A 16,769-nucleotide genomic window follows, 5' to 3' on the forward strand; every position below is an offset into this window, starting at 1 on the left:
TCGCTCATGTGCTGCTGTATTGCAGTGTTATCAACTGTGCTTTGAGCAAAAGAGCCATGTGCACAGGCAAAATGAGTGGTGCAATCTAGGCACTGGCTTCACAACACGTCAGCATTTTCGATGGCAGCACACAGCAAGGAAGCACCGTCATCCCTGACAAGTGAGGGTGACGTTCGACGACACAGCTGATAGCGCTGCAATACGGTAGCGCACGAGATCAGTTAAGCGGTTTCATTTCATACAGAAAATTTGTACTTGATTTGGAGTAACTCTGCGTAAATGAGATGGATGAAAAAACAAATGAATGAACAGCAATCAAACATTATATTGACAAGGCAACATTTCTGTGCTTGAAATGATATTACTCAGATTCAATCAGTGAGTGACAGTCTTATGACACAACCGCAATGTTTTTGTCCTTGAAAGAGCACATGCACTCAAGCGAGCATGGCTGAAGTGCCAGAGGGTCCCCCGTCACAGTCCTCTTGCGGAGCATCGATGCCCTCTGCCGCAGCACCAGCCACAGCTGCCGCGGAAGCCAGTCGCTTGCGCTCCTTCCACATCTCCTTCACCCATGGTCTCTTGATCCTGCTCCGCTTGCGATATTTCTTGGGGCCTTTCTCGTACGTACCTGAAGGGAGCTCCACCATCTCGGCAACATTCACAGTGTCCAAGAGGGCAGGCCAGAAAAAGTACGAAACGAAACGTGCCTGCAGAACCTCGAAATTCTTTCGCGTTGCTCGTAGCTCGCTGCAACGAAAACAGGACTCCTGCGAAGCCCTCGCGGCGATGGACGAGAGCTCCAGGAGGCTTCGCGAGGTGCACTCGGTGCAGCGAATGTCCTCGATGCTGTTGGCATCGAGAGCTGCGGAGAGTTCAGGAAAGGAGTTGTCGTCTTGCAAGGCTGACAAGGATTCGGTAAGGTTTCCGTTGACAAAACGATCCGAGAGCTTCCCGAAGGTAGGTACCGTGGTCTGCAACAAGGAAAGGGGACAGAAAAGGCTTTCTCAATGCTTGATAGTTTGCAACCAAATCGTGCAAGCCCCACAAACCACCTGTCTACAACTGTAACAACAAAAAGGTCTTCATTAGGGCTGTGAGACTAACAGTTATGTCGACTGTCGATAAATGCAGTCAAATTTACCTTCTGGGATCTAGCTGAGCAGTCGAGCCAAGCCAACTGTAACCATGTCTTATGCTCGTGTGATTTGCATGAAGATTTTGTGTCATCAGAAAGCCTGTCTTTACCAGCTCCTACCTAAGTCAACAGAGGAGGACAAACTGTTTACCTCAGCATCAAACAAACCAATTTCAATGTTCTTTTTTTACTCTTTTCTCCACTCCCTTGTGCAGTGCACGCAGGTATTGAGGGTGTTAAATAAGTAGTAGAGGTTTTTCATATTTAACACAACAAAATAGAGATGAGAGTGAGCATTCTGAGCAGTTCACTTAGGTAGGCTACTACCGAGAATAAAGTTGTATTTCGATATAACGAAGCTGGCGAAATTTGGCAAATTGCTTTTTATATCACATGCCACGACATACAAGAGTACCTTAATGCTAAAAAGGCAGAAGTTTGGAGGAAGATGGAAGTTTAAGGAGATGAAAAATTCGTCAACACGGGTTGTCGCTGGGACCGACATTTCGACAAGCGAACCTGTCTTCTTCAAGGTTGCAGCCTTGCAGACAACTTCCCTTGTCGAAACGTCGGCTCCAGCGACAACCCGTGTTCGTGAATTTTTCATCTCATCGATGCTAAAAAGTAACGCCGCCTTTTCTTATGCATTCCCATAAGACGATTCGAAGGCGAAAGCCAGCTTCTTTACTTCTCAGTCGATTGTATTGATTTTTTTTACAACGGACCTGTTAATCTTTTCGTTATGCTGTGTGGTGTCACCAGAAAACTATCATCACCGTGATCGGCCTCTAAGTTCCAGCGCATTACTTGGCCGGCGCCCTTGCTCTTCATCCTCTTCACCTTCTGCATGGGCCCCAAACAGGTGTGCCCAGCTGATTAGTTAATTAGCTAGGCGGTTGACCTAATTAAGCCAAGGTACTCTATGACCAAGCTAATTAAGCCATATCATGCTAAGGCCTAGTAATTAAGACCATACTAATTAAGTATCCGCTAATTAGAGTGAACTAATTATGATCTTGTTAATTTGACCGTGTAATTAAGATCATGCCAATGAAGGCTATGTCAATCAACTCCATGTTAATGGAGACCTTGCTAATTAAGTGAGCTAATTTATAACATATTAAGACTATAAAACCAATCTAATAACATGTCAATTAGGACCTTACAAAGTAAGACCGAAATAGAAAAAATGAGAAAGAGGAGAAGAAAAAAGTCACAGTTTCACCACAATGGCGAAGCAATGAATGCGATAGCAACAAATTGTAGTGTTATATGAAGTGATGCTGGCAGCTGTTTTGTATCTGATCTCGCGTAACTACAAAATTTGGTGTAAGAGAAGACGGCCGCTCCAGGGAGAGATGCTCTCCGCATACTCACTTTGCATTGAGAGCGCAGCACGTAGAAGGGTATACGAGCTGCCTGCTGTGATGGCTTTCGAGATAGCGTGCGCGACTGCACCCTTAGATTCAAAGTTCAAAGTGGCTGCTTGCGCAACGCCCCCCCCCTCGCGTCTTTTCATGGTTGTTAAAAAGACAGGCGAGGCATTTCCTGCCTGCTTTGACGGCAGGCCTCCCGAGAAGGGTGGTGTTATCGCATGCACCCTCCGAGCAACGGAAATGGCCCGGCTCGTTTGATCTCTGCTTCGGCCGCGTTCATCGCCCCCACTCGCACACTTTTACCCAGGGTAGAACACATGATGCGCGGGGGGGGGGAGGGATCTTATCAATTTGGACTTTATACGGGAGGGACATCATGGCGACAGCAACGATGACGGCACAAACCCGTCGAGATGTCCATATAATTCCTATCGCAATAATAAAGAGAAGAATAAAAAGAAGCAAGGAAGGCCACCCAGATTCGCTGTTCCAGCCTTGCACCAAAAGTGCAAGCTGCGCCAATTTCTTTAAATGATTACTGAATATTGCCTTAATTACATACGGTACAGTGCTTGAAACGAGCTACCAGCAGCGTTTCTGGAACAGACTATGTCAGCTGATGAATTAGCGCCGCACTTAATCGCCACCGATTGGCCTAGAAATCACAAGCCTCTGCAGAGAGTGTGTTTTGCTATCAAGCTGGCTTGCACAACAGTGCTTGAAGTCTGGCTACATCAAAGGTGTCTCAGTTATTCGAACAAAGATGGAGAGGTAAATAAACAGGGAGAGATAAAAAGACCGCTGTTAGCTTGTTTTAACATCATTTTATACAAACAGGCGAAATAATATTTAAAGGTGCTTTTATTTGCTCAATTTATGCCGCACACTTGAACAAAGCGATCCCCAAGCTCTGCCACTGTGCTCGGCGGCATGCGACGTAAAAGAGCTCAAAGTGAAACAAAGCGTTGGCACTTCTAATGTACATAGTATTATTTGCGAAATCACTATATTATAGTAAGCATGATATCAAGTACAAAGGTGGTTTTTCTGAACAGTCTCGACGGTCTGGTGTGACAGAGACTTGCGCAGCATGATCCAGATGCGAGGACATACGTGCAGGGACCCCAAAGGTTTTCACCTGGTGTCGTTGCAGGCAATTTTGAGCTGCGGTCACATTGTGAACAAAGTCGCGAGTGGCGAAAATTGCGGCGTTTACACTGCTCGTATGCAAAGTAAGTACAGGATTTACGTATTCATGAAGAAAACGAAAGTGTATTGATGTAATAGACATTTGTTTATTGCTTTCTTGATACTTTCGATAATTCGAACACGGTTAATTCGGACATTTTTTCCGGCCACGTGAAATCCAAATGAACAAGCTTTTACTGGGTTAACATATTATATAATAACATATATAACTGTATGTGAACATATGTAATATCACTCTATGGCGCACATGGCAGCCTGCATATTTTGCCTACACACAACTGTACATTCTAGCAAGGGGTTCTCCGAGTCCCCTATCACTATTGGTGGGAGGCAGTGATGTAAGCGTTACCGAAAAAAAGTAACTAAGTACGTTACTCGTTACACTAATAAAAAAGAAACGCGTTACCGCCCTACGTTACCTCCAAAAAAAGGTAATGCGTTACCGTTACAGAAAAAAAGTAACGCATGTTATTTTTCCCGTTACTCAATGGTCAGAAATTCGAATCAGTGCTTCTTTGCTGCAGGAACCCACAGTAACAATGCTAGAAAGCTCATATATATATTTCACATCAAACTTCTAGCCCAAACAACGATCTTACCTGAAATACTGATTTAACGAGAATACATTGCCGGACCCCAGAAATAGTGGCCTATGCAGTTGTCTGTAGAGTTACATGGGATGGCTTCTAACTCTGTGGCACATGGTAAAGCCATTTTTCTCGGTGTGGCATTGAGCACAAAATGAAATTTCATTATCAGCACTCTCCGCAAAGAAAACGTCACTCAACTCTACCAATTTTCTGTAATTCTGACGGTGCGCTTCTACTAACAAGAGACATGATCAGATGTCGTAGTTATAAAGAAATGCTTAAGCAGTGTACAACAGAAGCTGCGTTGGCACCGTGCATGGCGTTGTGGCTTTATCGGTATGCAAGAGCTAGCAACATTTGTAGTATCTACAAACGTTGCTCACGAGTGCTGTTTCCTCTGCGGAATAATCCTTGGTCCGTGCCTTCGACTTTGGTGGCCTCAAGATAAGCTACACGTTTTGATGCTCCGGCGCTGCGAATGCTGGTAATAGGCACCATCGATCTGGCGCAGTTTGGTCGCAATTTACGTCGATTTTATCAGGATGGCTCATAAAATCAATTTTAGTGCACTTTGGCGCAGTTGGCACAAGAGTGGAATCACAGAGTTTCTAAATACCTGACTAACGAAGAAACGGGCCCGTTTTACTAACTTTGGTACGTCTACTTTACTACTCCATAAGTTGCAAGCAACCTCTCTATTCTTCTAGCCCTCATTTCAAGCAAACAGCGTGGTCTAGTCATACCTCATTGGGTGGCAGCAGAGGTAGCACAAGACTGCTATCGTTAGACTGGAATCCCTCCGGCACGTCAAGCACCTCCTTGGAGAAGAACTCCTCAAAGACGGGTACGGTGCCCACTTCCTCAACATCAGGATTTGGAGGTGGCCTAGGCAAGCCGTGCAAGTCGTGCAGCACTGCCGCAAAAGAAAAATGCCATGGCACTGCTCAGAACATGCAGCCAAATGATGCTACATAATGTATCCTTGTCAGCCTATTTTTATGTCCATTGCAGGATGAGAACCTCTCCCAATGATTTCAAGTTCACACTATCTTGCGCAAGGTGGTTCCATTTTATCCCTGCAAGCTTCTTAATTGCGTCCCTTTATTTGACTCTAAGAAGGTTTTAAACTGCGCGATGAAGACACACACAAGTGCTTGTGTGTGTGTATGTGTTCCTGTTGTCGTCCCGTCTTCATTGCGCGGTTTAAAACCTTTTTGAAACCATGAACCGACTAGCCCAACAGCATGCCTTGCTTATCTGACTCGCTGCAGTCGCCATGTTCTTTTCCCTTCGCTTGGTTGTTGCTCTAACCTAACCTAACCTACCTGGTTAGCTCGGACAGTAAACCAACCACCCCAGGAATGTTACTTCACTGGGGTGCAATTCCAGTTTTTTCAAGAAGCACATTAAGCACACTTTAATAATTCCTTTAAACCTCCATTGATCTAACATCTTGTGCCAATGTTTCAGGTCGGCATACACACTGGCACACATGCACTCAGTTATGTACTTCCCGTGAATCGTCCATTAAGTGACTGTCAAACGTTACGAAACTGTTCTTGTCATAACACACCTTCATGTACAGGCGCTTCTGTAATGTTCTCAAAGCTTCTAATCAAAGTGCACACACGATATGACTAGCTGTCATATCCTGTGTTTGATTGCACACACGAAGCAGCCGACGCAATTGTTCTGCAAATAAAGCTTTCAACAGCGACAACTAAGTTAGGTGTCACTGTGCTGCGAGTATTGCTTGCTTTGCCGAGCATTAGTTTGCCGAGAAAAAAAAAAGAGTTCAATCTTTATGGGACGCCTTTAACGGCAGTATTTGTTGTCACAGCAACGTGACAATGTTAAGGCCAGTAATTCTATTATGATGTGTAGTTTCTAAATTACAAAATATTTCATGTGCCTTTTGGGGAGCAAGGTTATTTCTAAGCTGACTGCTTTACAAAGTAAATGAGCATATCACGATAATCTGCAATCGGAACTGTGTGCAGTGCAACAAAAATGGATGTTCTAAACCCATTTGAACAAAAGTTATGGTATGTTGAACATTCGCGAGTGAGTCAATTTCACACTAAAATTTCACTTGTGAATGTTCAACATACCATAACTTTTGTTCAAATGGGTTTAGAACATCCATTTTTGTTGCACTGCACACAGTTCTGTTTGCAGATTATCATGATATGCTGATTTACTGTGTAGCTAACTTAGTTTAGAAAAAATCTTGCTCCCCAAAAGGCACATGAAATATTTTGTATTTTAAAAACTACACATCATACTAGAAAGATAATTGCATATTTGAAGTTAGCACACAAATATACATAAACTCAGGAAGTTTAATCAAAATCTATCAAGAAATAACAACCAACACGCAAGGTCAAAAATGTGCGATGAAGAAATATATGCGCACAGTGAGGAAGCTGGATAATTGTGCGACCAAATCGCATTAACGCTGGGCCAAGGCACCTATTCAAAAATGTTCCAAAAGCTGGGTGAGTTCATGACTCTAAAATATTTACTCCGACTTAACGCAACAAAAATATAAGGTACGACGTATGATATAAGGTACGAACAAAAATATAAGGAATGGCGGCATTATCCCAGGATGTTTATTAACGACACCCAGAAGCGCATGCAAAAAGGAACAAGGAGTGCGTCATGAGAAAAGAGTTGTGTCTATTCCTTACGTTCAAGGTATATCCGACTCTGTTCGGAGAGCCTTGCGGCCGCTGGATATAGAAATCGTTTTTAGGCCTCATTAAACCTTGGGACACGTGTTCGCTAAGCCCAAAGACGCACACCTGCGAACGATCACAGTGGAGTCGTCTACAAAGTACAATGCGGAGATTGCGACGTTACTTACATTGGCGAAACAGGCAGGAAACGATCAATGAGGCTCAAGGAACACAAAGGGGACGTTGCTAATGCCACCCATGCCACGCGTTCCAAGACAGAGCTCGTCGAACACTGCAGGACAACAGGGCATACCTTCGACTTCAACAGTGCGACGACGCTGGCTCGGGAACAAAGATGGGGGCAAAAAAACTCCTGGAATCGTGGTTCATCCGTCTCGACCGATCGGCTTGCAACAACAACTGCGGGCCCCTAGCAGACATTTACAGGGACATATGTGAATAACAGTGGACTGGGCGACCTCCGCTCTGTTGGTGTCAGTGTATACAGAGGATGCCACCCACATAGGTGGCAAAACGTCTATGTAATTTTATTATAGTACTTTTGTTGTGTTAAGTTGGAGTAGATATTTTAGAATCAGGCGCCTATTCATAGTGCGGAAGACCAATCGATGAAGTCGGTGCTATGTAAAATTGCCCCCGGGCAACATTACGTCACTCCGCACAAAGAGGACTGGACAGGCACTGGAGAAGTGCACGGGAATTTTTTTTTTTCAGAATTGAGCATCTGCGTGGCACGCAGCGCTGATATTCACAAAACATGATTGCCGTGGCTTTCTACATGAATTGACGAGCTCGTTTGGGAGATGTAAAAAAGGAATGTTGGAGCCTGTTTACTGGCCCTTTAGAAGCTTTGAGCTGCCTTATCCTTCGGGCATTTGTCCCCTGGGCTCGAATGTTACGAGTGCTGTAAACGCTATGCATACCGTTGGCCACAGCGTGCCACTCCTGGCGCTCGTAGGCAGCCAAGCTGGGCAGCGTGGCTCGGTGCATGGGCTGCGCATACTGGGCAATTGCCTTGTTCAACGCAAGACGCAGCAGCCGCGTGTTTCCTCGTGTACTACTGTCCCAGTGAAACCGCAGCATCTCGCGGTACAGCTTCAGGCACGTCTCCCGATCTACGCTCTCGTCTTGACCCTGGAAAGAGCACACTGCTGTCTCACATGGGCACACGCAACAGTTGTGCATAATCATCATCATCATCCATTTATTTTTCCCTTACAGGCCCCTCTCGGGGTATTACATAAGGGGCGGGGGATACATAGGGAGTGAAAAACATATCGGATGTGCAGTCAACCCTATGCCTATAGATAAAAAGTCACATTCTTACGAATGAGGCAGGTGAAATAGCAGTGCACCAAACGCCACAATTATGAGCTTTTCACATTAACCTTCTTTTAAAGGGACGTTAAAGAGAAAACTGATTTTTCTCGTACTTGACAATTACTCTTTCACAATACCTCAATCATACTGTTTGCCGCGAGAAGATATGTGGTAAGTGAGAAAATGTGCTAAAAGAAAATGCGGGTGGTGGTATCACCTTGAAATTCCCGCACCCATCGCCATGATGTCATAGGTTCTGATGGCGCCTACAACAGCCTACATAGTTCCTAATTGGCAACCTGAAGTACACTGTCCTTTAAGGGGGCCAGACACCCAGCACACCAAGTTTCAGGAAATTTCGTTGAACTAATGTTGCCAAAATACAAAAAAAAATAAGACTTTGATACCCATGACGTCACATGCAGAGATTTTGGAACGAAACTTAAAAATGAAACTTTGACCTTGATTTTCTCCCTCATTATTAAAGCTATGATGGCGAAGTTAACGACGGTATCGATTTCAGAGTAACATTTATTAATCTAAACTGATTCATTGTTCAGGGGTGAGACGGCTGAAATCGATTTGGGAGCAGTTTTGGGAGCAGCAAAATTTCAATTTAGGAGCAGGAGAACCTTGTTTGGGAGCAGTTAGCGGCATTTATTATGTCATTTTTGGAGCTTGAAAAAACAAATTTGTAGTAACTTGGAGGAACAAGCACATATTTTAATCGGCTTAGAATACACATAACATTCAAAGAGCCTTTGGAGAAAGCTTTTTTTAACAGATTATTGCCAGGTATGAACTACACTACCTTTTACAAACCACGCAATTTATATAACCCTGGTAACAACATATGAAATAGATAAAAAAAAAAAGTTTTTCCAAGTAGGTTCACTTTACATTGAAAATAAGAAAAAGAAAAAACATCACAGTTCTCAAATAATAAAAAAAAGTCACAGTTTCACCGCAAGGGCGAAGCAATGAATGCGACAGCAACAAATTGTAGTGTTACACGAGAGTAAGGCTGGCAGCTAACTGTTTTGTATCCGATCTCGCGTAACTATAAAACGATGGTGTAAGAAAATACGGCCGCCCCCAGGGAGCCATGTTCTCGCATAGTCACTTCGCTTTGAGAGCGCAGCACGTAGAAAGCGTATGCGAGCCGCCCGCCCCGCTTGTGATGGCTTTCGAGATAGCGATGCGCCGGCGCGCGCGCGCCAGTGATCGCGACCCGCGCAAAGTTCAAAGTTGCTCCTCGCGCGACACTCCCCGCCCCCCCCCCCTCGCGTCTTCGTGTCTTTTAAGGCTTGTTAAAAACCGGGCGGGGCGTTTCCTGTCTGCTTCGACGGCAGGGCCTTCGAGCGGGGGTGATGTTATCGCATGCAGCATCCGAGCGACGGCAATGGGCCGGCTCGTTTGCTTCGGCCGCGTACGTCGCCACTGCTCGCGTGCTTTTACCCAGCTGTAGAACATACAATTCGCGGGGGGATCTTATCGATTTGGACTTCATACCGGAAGGACATGACGGCGACGGCAAGAACCCCTCGAGACTGTCCATATAATGCTATCGCAATAAAAACTCATTGCACAAGAATTGTATAGTCACATAGCACGGGCCGCGTACGTCGCCTCTGCTTGCGTGCTTTTACCCGCTGTAGACATACAATTCGCGGGGGGATCTTATCAATTTGGACTTCATACCGGAAGGACATGACGGCGACGGCAAGAATCCCTCGAGACTGTCCATATAATTGCTATCGCAATAAAACTCATTGCACAAGAATTGTATAGTCACATAGCACGGCCGCGTACGTCGCCACTGCTCGCGTGCTTTTACCCGCTGTAGAACATACAATTCGCGGGGGGATCTTATCGATTTGGACTTCATACCGGAAGGACATGACGGCGACGGCAAGAACCCCTCGAGACTGTCCATATAAGTGCTATCGCAATAAAAACTCATTGCACAAGAATTGTATAGTCACATAGCACGGCCGCGTACGTCGCCTCTGCTCGCGTGCTTTTACCCGCTGTAGAACATACAATTCGCGGGGGGATCTTATCGATTTGGACTTCATACCGGAAGGACATGACGGCGACGACAAGAACCCCTCAAGACTGTCCATATAAGTGCTATCGCAATAAAAACTCATTGCACAAGAATTGTATAGTTACATAGCACGGCCGCGTACGTCGCCTCTGCTCGCGTGCTTTTACCCGCTGTATACAAACGGGGGGATCTTACAATTTGGACTTCATACCGGAAGGACATGACGGCGACGCGAACCCCTCGGGTCCATATAATTGCTATCGCAATAAAAACTCATGCACAAGAATTGTATTCACATCACGGCCGCGTATCGCCACTTCGCGGCTTTTACCCGCTTAAACATACAACCGGGGGATCTTATCGATTTGGACTTCATACCGACATGACGGCGACGGCAAGAACCCCTCGAGACAGTCCATATAATTGCTATCGCAATAAAAACTCATTGCACAAGAATTGTATAGTCACATAGCACGGCCGCGTACGTCGCCACTGCTCGCGTGCTTTTACCGCTGTAGAACATACAATTCGCGGGGGGATCTTATCGATTTGGACTTCATACCGAAAGCACATGACGGCGACGGCAAGAACCCCTCGAGACTGTCTATATAATTGCTATCGCAATAAAAACTCATTGCACAAGAATTGTATAGTCACATAGCACGGCCGCGTACGTCGCCACTGCTCGCGTGCTTTTACCCGCTGTAGAACATACAATTCGCGGGGGGATCTTATCGATTTGGACTTCATACCGGAAGGACATGACGGCGACGGCAAGAACCCCTCGAGACTGTCCATATAATTGCTATCGCAATAAAAACTCATTGCACAAGAATTGTATAGTCACATAGCACGGCCGCGTACGTCGCCACTGCTCGCGTGCTTTTACCCGCTGTAGAACATACAATTCGCGGGGGGATCTTATCGATTTGGACTTCATACCGGAAGGACATGACGGCGACGGCAAGAACCCCTCGAGACTGTCCATATAATTGCTATCGCAATAAAAACTCATTGCACAAGAATTGTATAGTCACATAGCATGGCCGCGTACGTCGCCTCTGCTCACGTGCTTTACCCGCTGTAGAACATACAATTCGCGGGGGGATCTTATCGATTTGGACTTCATACCGGAAGGACATGACGGCGACGGCAAGAACCCCTCGAGACTGTCCATCTAATTGCTATCGCAATAAAAACTCATTGCACAAGAATTGTATAGTCACATAGCACGGCCGCGTACGTCGCCACTGCTCGCGTGCTTTTACCCGCTGTAGAACATACAATTCGCGGGGGGATTCTTATCGATTTGGACTTCATACCGGAAGGACATGACGGCGACGGCAAGAACCCTCGAGACTGTCCATATAATTGCTATCGCAATAAAAACTCATTGCACAAGAATTGTATAGTCACATAGCACGGCCGCGTACGTCGCCACTGCTCGCGTGCTTTTACCCGCTGTAGAACATACAATTCGCGGGGGGATCTTATCGATTTGGACTTCATACCGGAAGGACATCACGGCAACGGCAAGAACCCCTCGAGACTGTCCATATAATTGCTATCGCAATAAAAACTCATTGCACAAGAATTGTATAGTCACATAGCACGGCCGCGTACGTCGCCACTGCTCGCGTGCTTTTACCCGCTGTAGAACATACAATTCGCGGGGGATCTTATCGATTTGGACTTCATACCGGAAGGACATGACGGCGACGGCAAGAACCCCTCGAGACTGTCCATATAATTGCTATCGCAATAAAACTCATTGCACAAGAATTGTATAGTCACATAGCACGGCCGCGTACGTCGCCTCTGCTCGCGTGCTTTTACCCGCTGTAGAACATACAATTCGCGGGGGGATCTTATCGATTTGGACTTCATACCGGAAGGACATGACGGCGACGGCAAGAACCCCTCGAGACTGTCCATATAATTGCTATCGCAATAAAAACTCATTGCACAAGAATTGTATAGTCACATAGCAGTACGTCTTTGAATGGTCAATGAATGATTCCGACTAGCACGCGATTGGGGCGACGCCTTCGCGCGTAACATCAGGAAAGAACAAAAGCGGTATGGCCACCGACGAACGCGCCAGTATGACCACCCCCATAGGCGTGCGCACGAAGGGGGGGGGGCAAAGTCGATACCGCCCATACTTTGACTTAATCGGAAGGAGGGGCGCTGCGATTAATATTTGCCCTCCCTGAAGGGCGAACCCTCAGGAAGCTTTCGAATAGCGTACGCAAAGCTTTGCGTTGGCTTTTCGCACAACTGCGCATGCGTCGTACGCTAACCGCTTGCGGGCTCTCGTTAAGTGACGGAAATAGCGGGCCGCAAACGCTAACGCTAACTTAGCGTACGCTATTCGAAAACTGCCTAAAATAAAGCACCTTCAGCTATCTGCTCGGCTGCGCGGGTGGCGTAGCGTCAAGTGTACCGCACGCTTTTAATAGGTGATACCAAAAGCGCACTGCGCCACCGTTCGCTGCCACCTCGTGAGGGACCGCCTTTAAAAATGCGTCGCGAGCGCCGAGAAACCTTACCCCTCGGACACTACGTCGTTACCGCTCGGACACTACACATATTTACAACCGCTCAGAGGCGATGATCACAGTACTATGGAAGCCTCTATTACAAAGGCGCGTAGAAGGACAAGCTTGGGCGCGTTAACGTGTTCTGCGAACGTATCCCTGACGCTGCTTCTAAAGTTACGTTTTCCCACGCTGAAAGTAACGCGGGCTTGAAAAATTCTTGATTGTGGGGCCGTTTCGGCGCAGTTCGGCGCAATTTTTGCAATTTTTATGCTTTTGGAGCAGCTTGGCGCAGGAAAACGGAATCGTATCAAAAATGCGCAATATGCGCAGCTGTCTCACCCCTGATTGTTTCAATTCAGTGTCCCCTTAGGAAATACTTAGCACGCTGACTGCATATGGATTCAGTGCGAAATTATTTTGCTACTACGTACAAGATACTGCACTTTTCAGAACAACAATCGTTATAATCAGCTCCGCGTCATGTTAACAATGGCTACCCACTACGAACTTACATCCTGAAGCCTGGGGATTCCTTGATTTCAGTGAATAAGTCACGGCAGTCGGAGGGGTAGACTAGCATACAACATGGCACAGTGCAGGAAATGTGTGCCTTGCAACTTCCTCCAGAGATCTGAGATGGTGTGAGAGATAAAAAAAGAAATGGAAGGACTCTCTCCCTCTTTTCTTTTTTTTTCTGGAGGCCATGATGCTACAGGCTTTACAACTGCAGAGGTACAGGCTTTACAACTGCAACTGCAATTTCGACCACCTGGGGTTCTTTAACGTGCACCTAAATCTAAGAACACGGGCCTCAAACATTTTCGCCTCCATCGAAAATGCAGCCGCCGCAGCCGGGATTCGATCCCGCGACTCCAGAACAGCCGAGATGGCCTGCGGGATCGATTTCCATGAAGATGCGTATATCACCTACTAAATCTTAAGAACCGATATAGCTTGGGAGGTAATTTATACAAATTTTGAAGTTCACAGACGTGATCCAGCGCTACACGCCGCACCTCTCAACACTGACATCATCTAAGGTGACTTGAAGGTGACCGACAACTTTCGAGACGTCATACTGCGGCCGAGCTCTGAGCTGGCACAGCTAGTATGATGATGTCATAGTCTCCATTGCGCTTTTGCCACGCTTGCACCGGCAGGCTACTATTCAGCGGCTTCTCACGAGCCCATACCTGCAGCAGACATGCAGAAAGTGTGGAAGCCTCAAGAAAGTTGTTTCCACCAGACGACGATAACGACGATGGTGCAGAAATGCAACGCAGAAGCGTGTCAGAGTTCTGTGTGCCGTTTCACACACTAGATGGCGTTAGTTGCACCCGGCGGCTTGTCGTTCTCAAAGCTCCCCCAAACCGAAACTGAGACTGGTCGGTAGTAAGCAGACTGTAATTATTTATGTGTCATGTGCTGCAGCAAGCTATGCGCCGCGTTTTGAGTAATAAGCCTCCAGCAACATATTCCAGCAAAAAAAAGCCCGAAGCAAAATTTGTGCATCAGTAACCCTTTTAGTTTGCAAAGCAAGCACATAGCAATGCTTTTATTGCCATTAGTTCGTCTCCTTCGACGGTGAACGAGCAGAAACAGATTTCGCTGAGTGAGAAAGTCTACATTCTTCGGGCACTAAATGATGACAAAAAGCAAGCTGATCGGCATTGGAGGTGATTCGAGTTTTTTTTTTTAAATAACTTCGTATACCAGATATACTGTTCTTGCGAAATTCTTGCTGTTGTTCGCAAAGATAAGCAGCAAAATTGGCAGTTCAAGAAACACTAGACAAGTGTAACAACGTGGTTTTTGTATCGTGATTAGAAGAGAATTAAATATGTTGTACTATATCATTGCGAGACTTGTGGGACATGGTTCTTGACCACGTAAACATTTGTCTTCCTGAGGTAGTTGTTCTGCACACGTAGCGACAGAACACGTTTTTTTTTTTACTATTCGGCTTTCATATTGCTCATCGTATACGATACACCCCGTTGTCTTACAGAAGTTGCAACCTCACGACAAAGATCTCGCCATGTCCTTTTGATGTAGTGTTAATTGAGTGTTCGGGTTTTGCAAGGCTGGTACGGCGCAATAATTAAATGTATGATGCCGGTTACCCCGCTGCGAAGTGAGGGATTTCTCGTCCGTGCTAATACCGGTATACATCCACTGCAGCGATCACCGTGTTGAACCAAGCTACGAAGCTAACTGTTAGACCAAACACCATTATGTCAAAATATAATAATAAAACGAAGCGAAAACAAGTCAGGTAGCTACTCGAGTAGTACTTAGATGTTTTGCGCTTTACCGGACAGGGCCGTACTTGACTGCTTATGTTTGTTCGCAAATCTGGCCATATCCGATTGACATTTGACTGCGTGGAACACTGGGAATTCCGTATATATTGCGGCACTTGCCGATTTAGAACCTGTAACGTAACACAAACGATGTACCTTGAAGAGTGCGCACAGCCGCAAACACTCCACGTTTGGCGATGCACGTCGCATACTTATTCTGACAGCAGTTTCCTATAGTTGTTAGAACAACCAAAAACGGCACAGTGGAGTCCCGTTGACCTTGTGCTGGCTGACATCGCAATGAAAGAGAACAAAATCCGCAGGTCGACCTAAAACACGCAAAAATTGTTCGAAGACATCACTCTTCAAAGCACCAGCCCGCACACTCCGCGCCGTCGTGCACGAGCCAGAAAGAAGGAAAGCGCTGGTTCCCAGTCCGGTCCTCCTCGCCCGATGCAACAGTATATACACTACGCTGTTACTTCAAACAGGTAAGCTGGAATTTGTCTATTTTTGCAGGTTTGTTTTCGGCAGTTTTCTTTTCTTCCATATTTTGGGCTGTCAAGTTGAGGGTGAGGCATACATGGGTGCGTCGCGTCTCTTACACAAGTCCACACGGTATGTGGATTCTGGTGAGGGTTTTAAGACTGGGGGCTGCGAACGGTATTTGAAGTAAATGATCATGAACAGCTCTTCAAAACAGTGACAGCAAGCATGCTCCATCTCAGTCAGTCTGCACACACTACAAAAGAAGGAAAAAAAAAGTACACAAAGAGGGCCAATGTCAACTGAGAAGGTAATTTAGAGGCTTGTTCGAATAGTGAATTTTAGGTTCGAAGCGAATAGTGATTTGGTCGGATAATTTCAAATCGAGTTCGAATAGAATACCGTATTTACTCGCATAATCTGCGCACTTTTTTTCGCGAATTTGGAGCTCCGAAAAGGGGGTGCGCAAATTACGCAGAGATTTCGCGAGCACATCTGAAATAACGCACAATATATAGTCCTAACACGCGCGATATAATATATTAAAGAAGAAAATAAATTATAGCGCAAACGAAGGGTTTCTAACAGAATTAGCACGTACTTTAACCAGCCAGATTCGGTCATGCGCGGTCTAGTCAGAATCACTGGTTGAGAAGTCCGACTGAGAATCATTGCCGCGGCCGCTGTCACCGCTTTCCCAAAGCGCGTCGTCCTTGGTTCCGTCGAGTGCGTTGAGGCGTCTTCTTGAAGCTCTTCGCGACAATGCTGGGAGTAACGAGGTGCCACGGCACGGCGATACCGGTGGGCCTAAGCTCTCGCACATATTTGAAAAGGTATTCTTCAACGGCAGGAAACTTTCCATGCTTCAGTCCTCGGAACGGTCTCCTTCCCGGTCATGTATTAAAAAGCGAACTCTTCTGCGGCACGGTTCCCGTTTCCTTAGGCAAATTCTATAACAGTGAGCTTGAATTTTGCCGAATAGTTATTGTAGCTCAGCGCAAGAGAACAGTGAAAACGCAACTGGCTGATCGCGAAACCTAAACTTCCGAAAT

At 46.0% G+C, this 16,769-nt stretch overlaps 1 protein-coding gene across 3 annotated transcripts in view; it reads right to left on the reverse strand.

Annotated features, from left to right (window-relative positions):
• Positions 1-245: 245 nt before the first annotated feature.
• The window catches only part of LOC119399602 (snRNA-activating protein complex subunit 4), a 155,158-nt gene continuing 138,634 nt past the window's right edge, over positions 246-16,769 (reverse strand). For 2 of the 3 annotated variants that reach the window (XM_049417783.1, XM_037666408.2), the window contains exons 8-11: positions 7,939-8,149; positions 5,057-5,226; positions 1,145-1,258; positions 246-974 (exon numbers count right to left, since the gene is read on the reverse strand). In XM_049417783.1, coding sequence (XP_049273740.1) covers positions 438-974; positions 1,145-1,258; positions 5,057-5,226; positions 7,939-8,149 — 1,032 coding nt within the window. In that variant the 3' untranslated portion in view covers positions 246-437. The remainder of the gene's footprint in view (positions 975-1,144; positions 1,259-5,056; positions 5,227-7,938; positions 8,150-16,769) is intronic. The other variant, XM_049417782.1, reaches the window with a different exon arrangement.

Source organism: Rhipicephalus sanguineus, chromosome 7, assembly GCF_013339695.2.
Source record: "Rhipicephalus sanguineus isolate Rsan-2018 chromosome 7, BIME_Rsan_1.4, whole genome shotgun sequence".
Classification (NCBI taxonomy): Eukaryota; Metazoa; Arthropoda; class Arachnida; order Ixodida; family Ixodidae; genus Rhipicephalus; species Rhipicephalus sanguineus.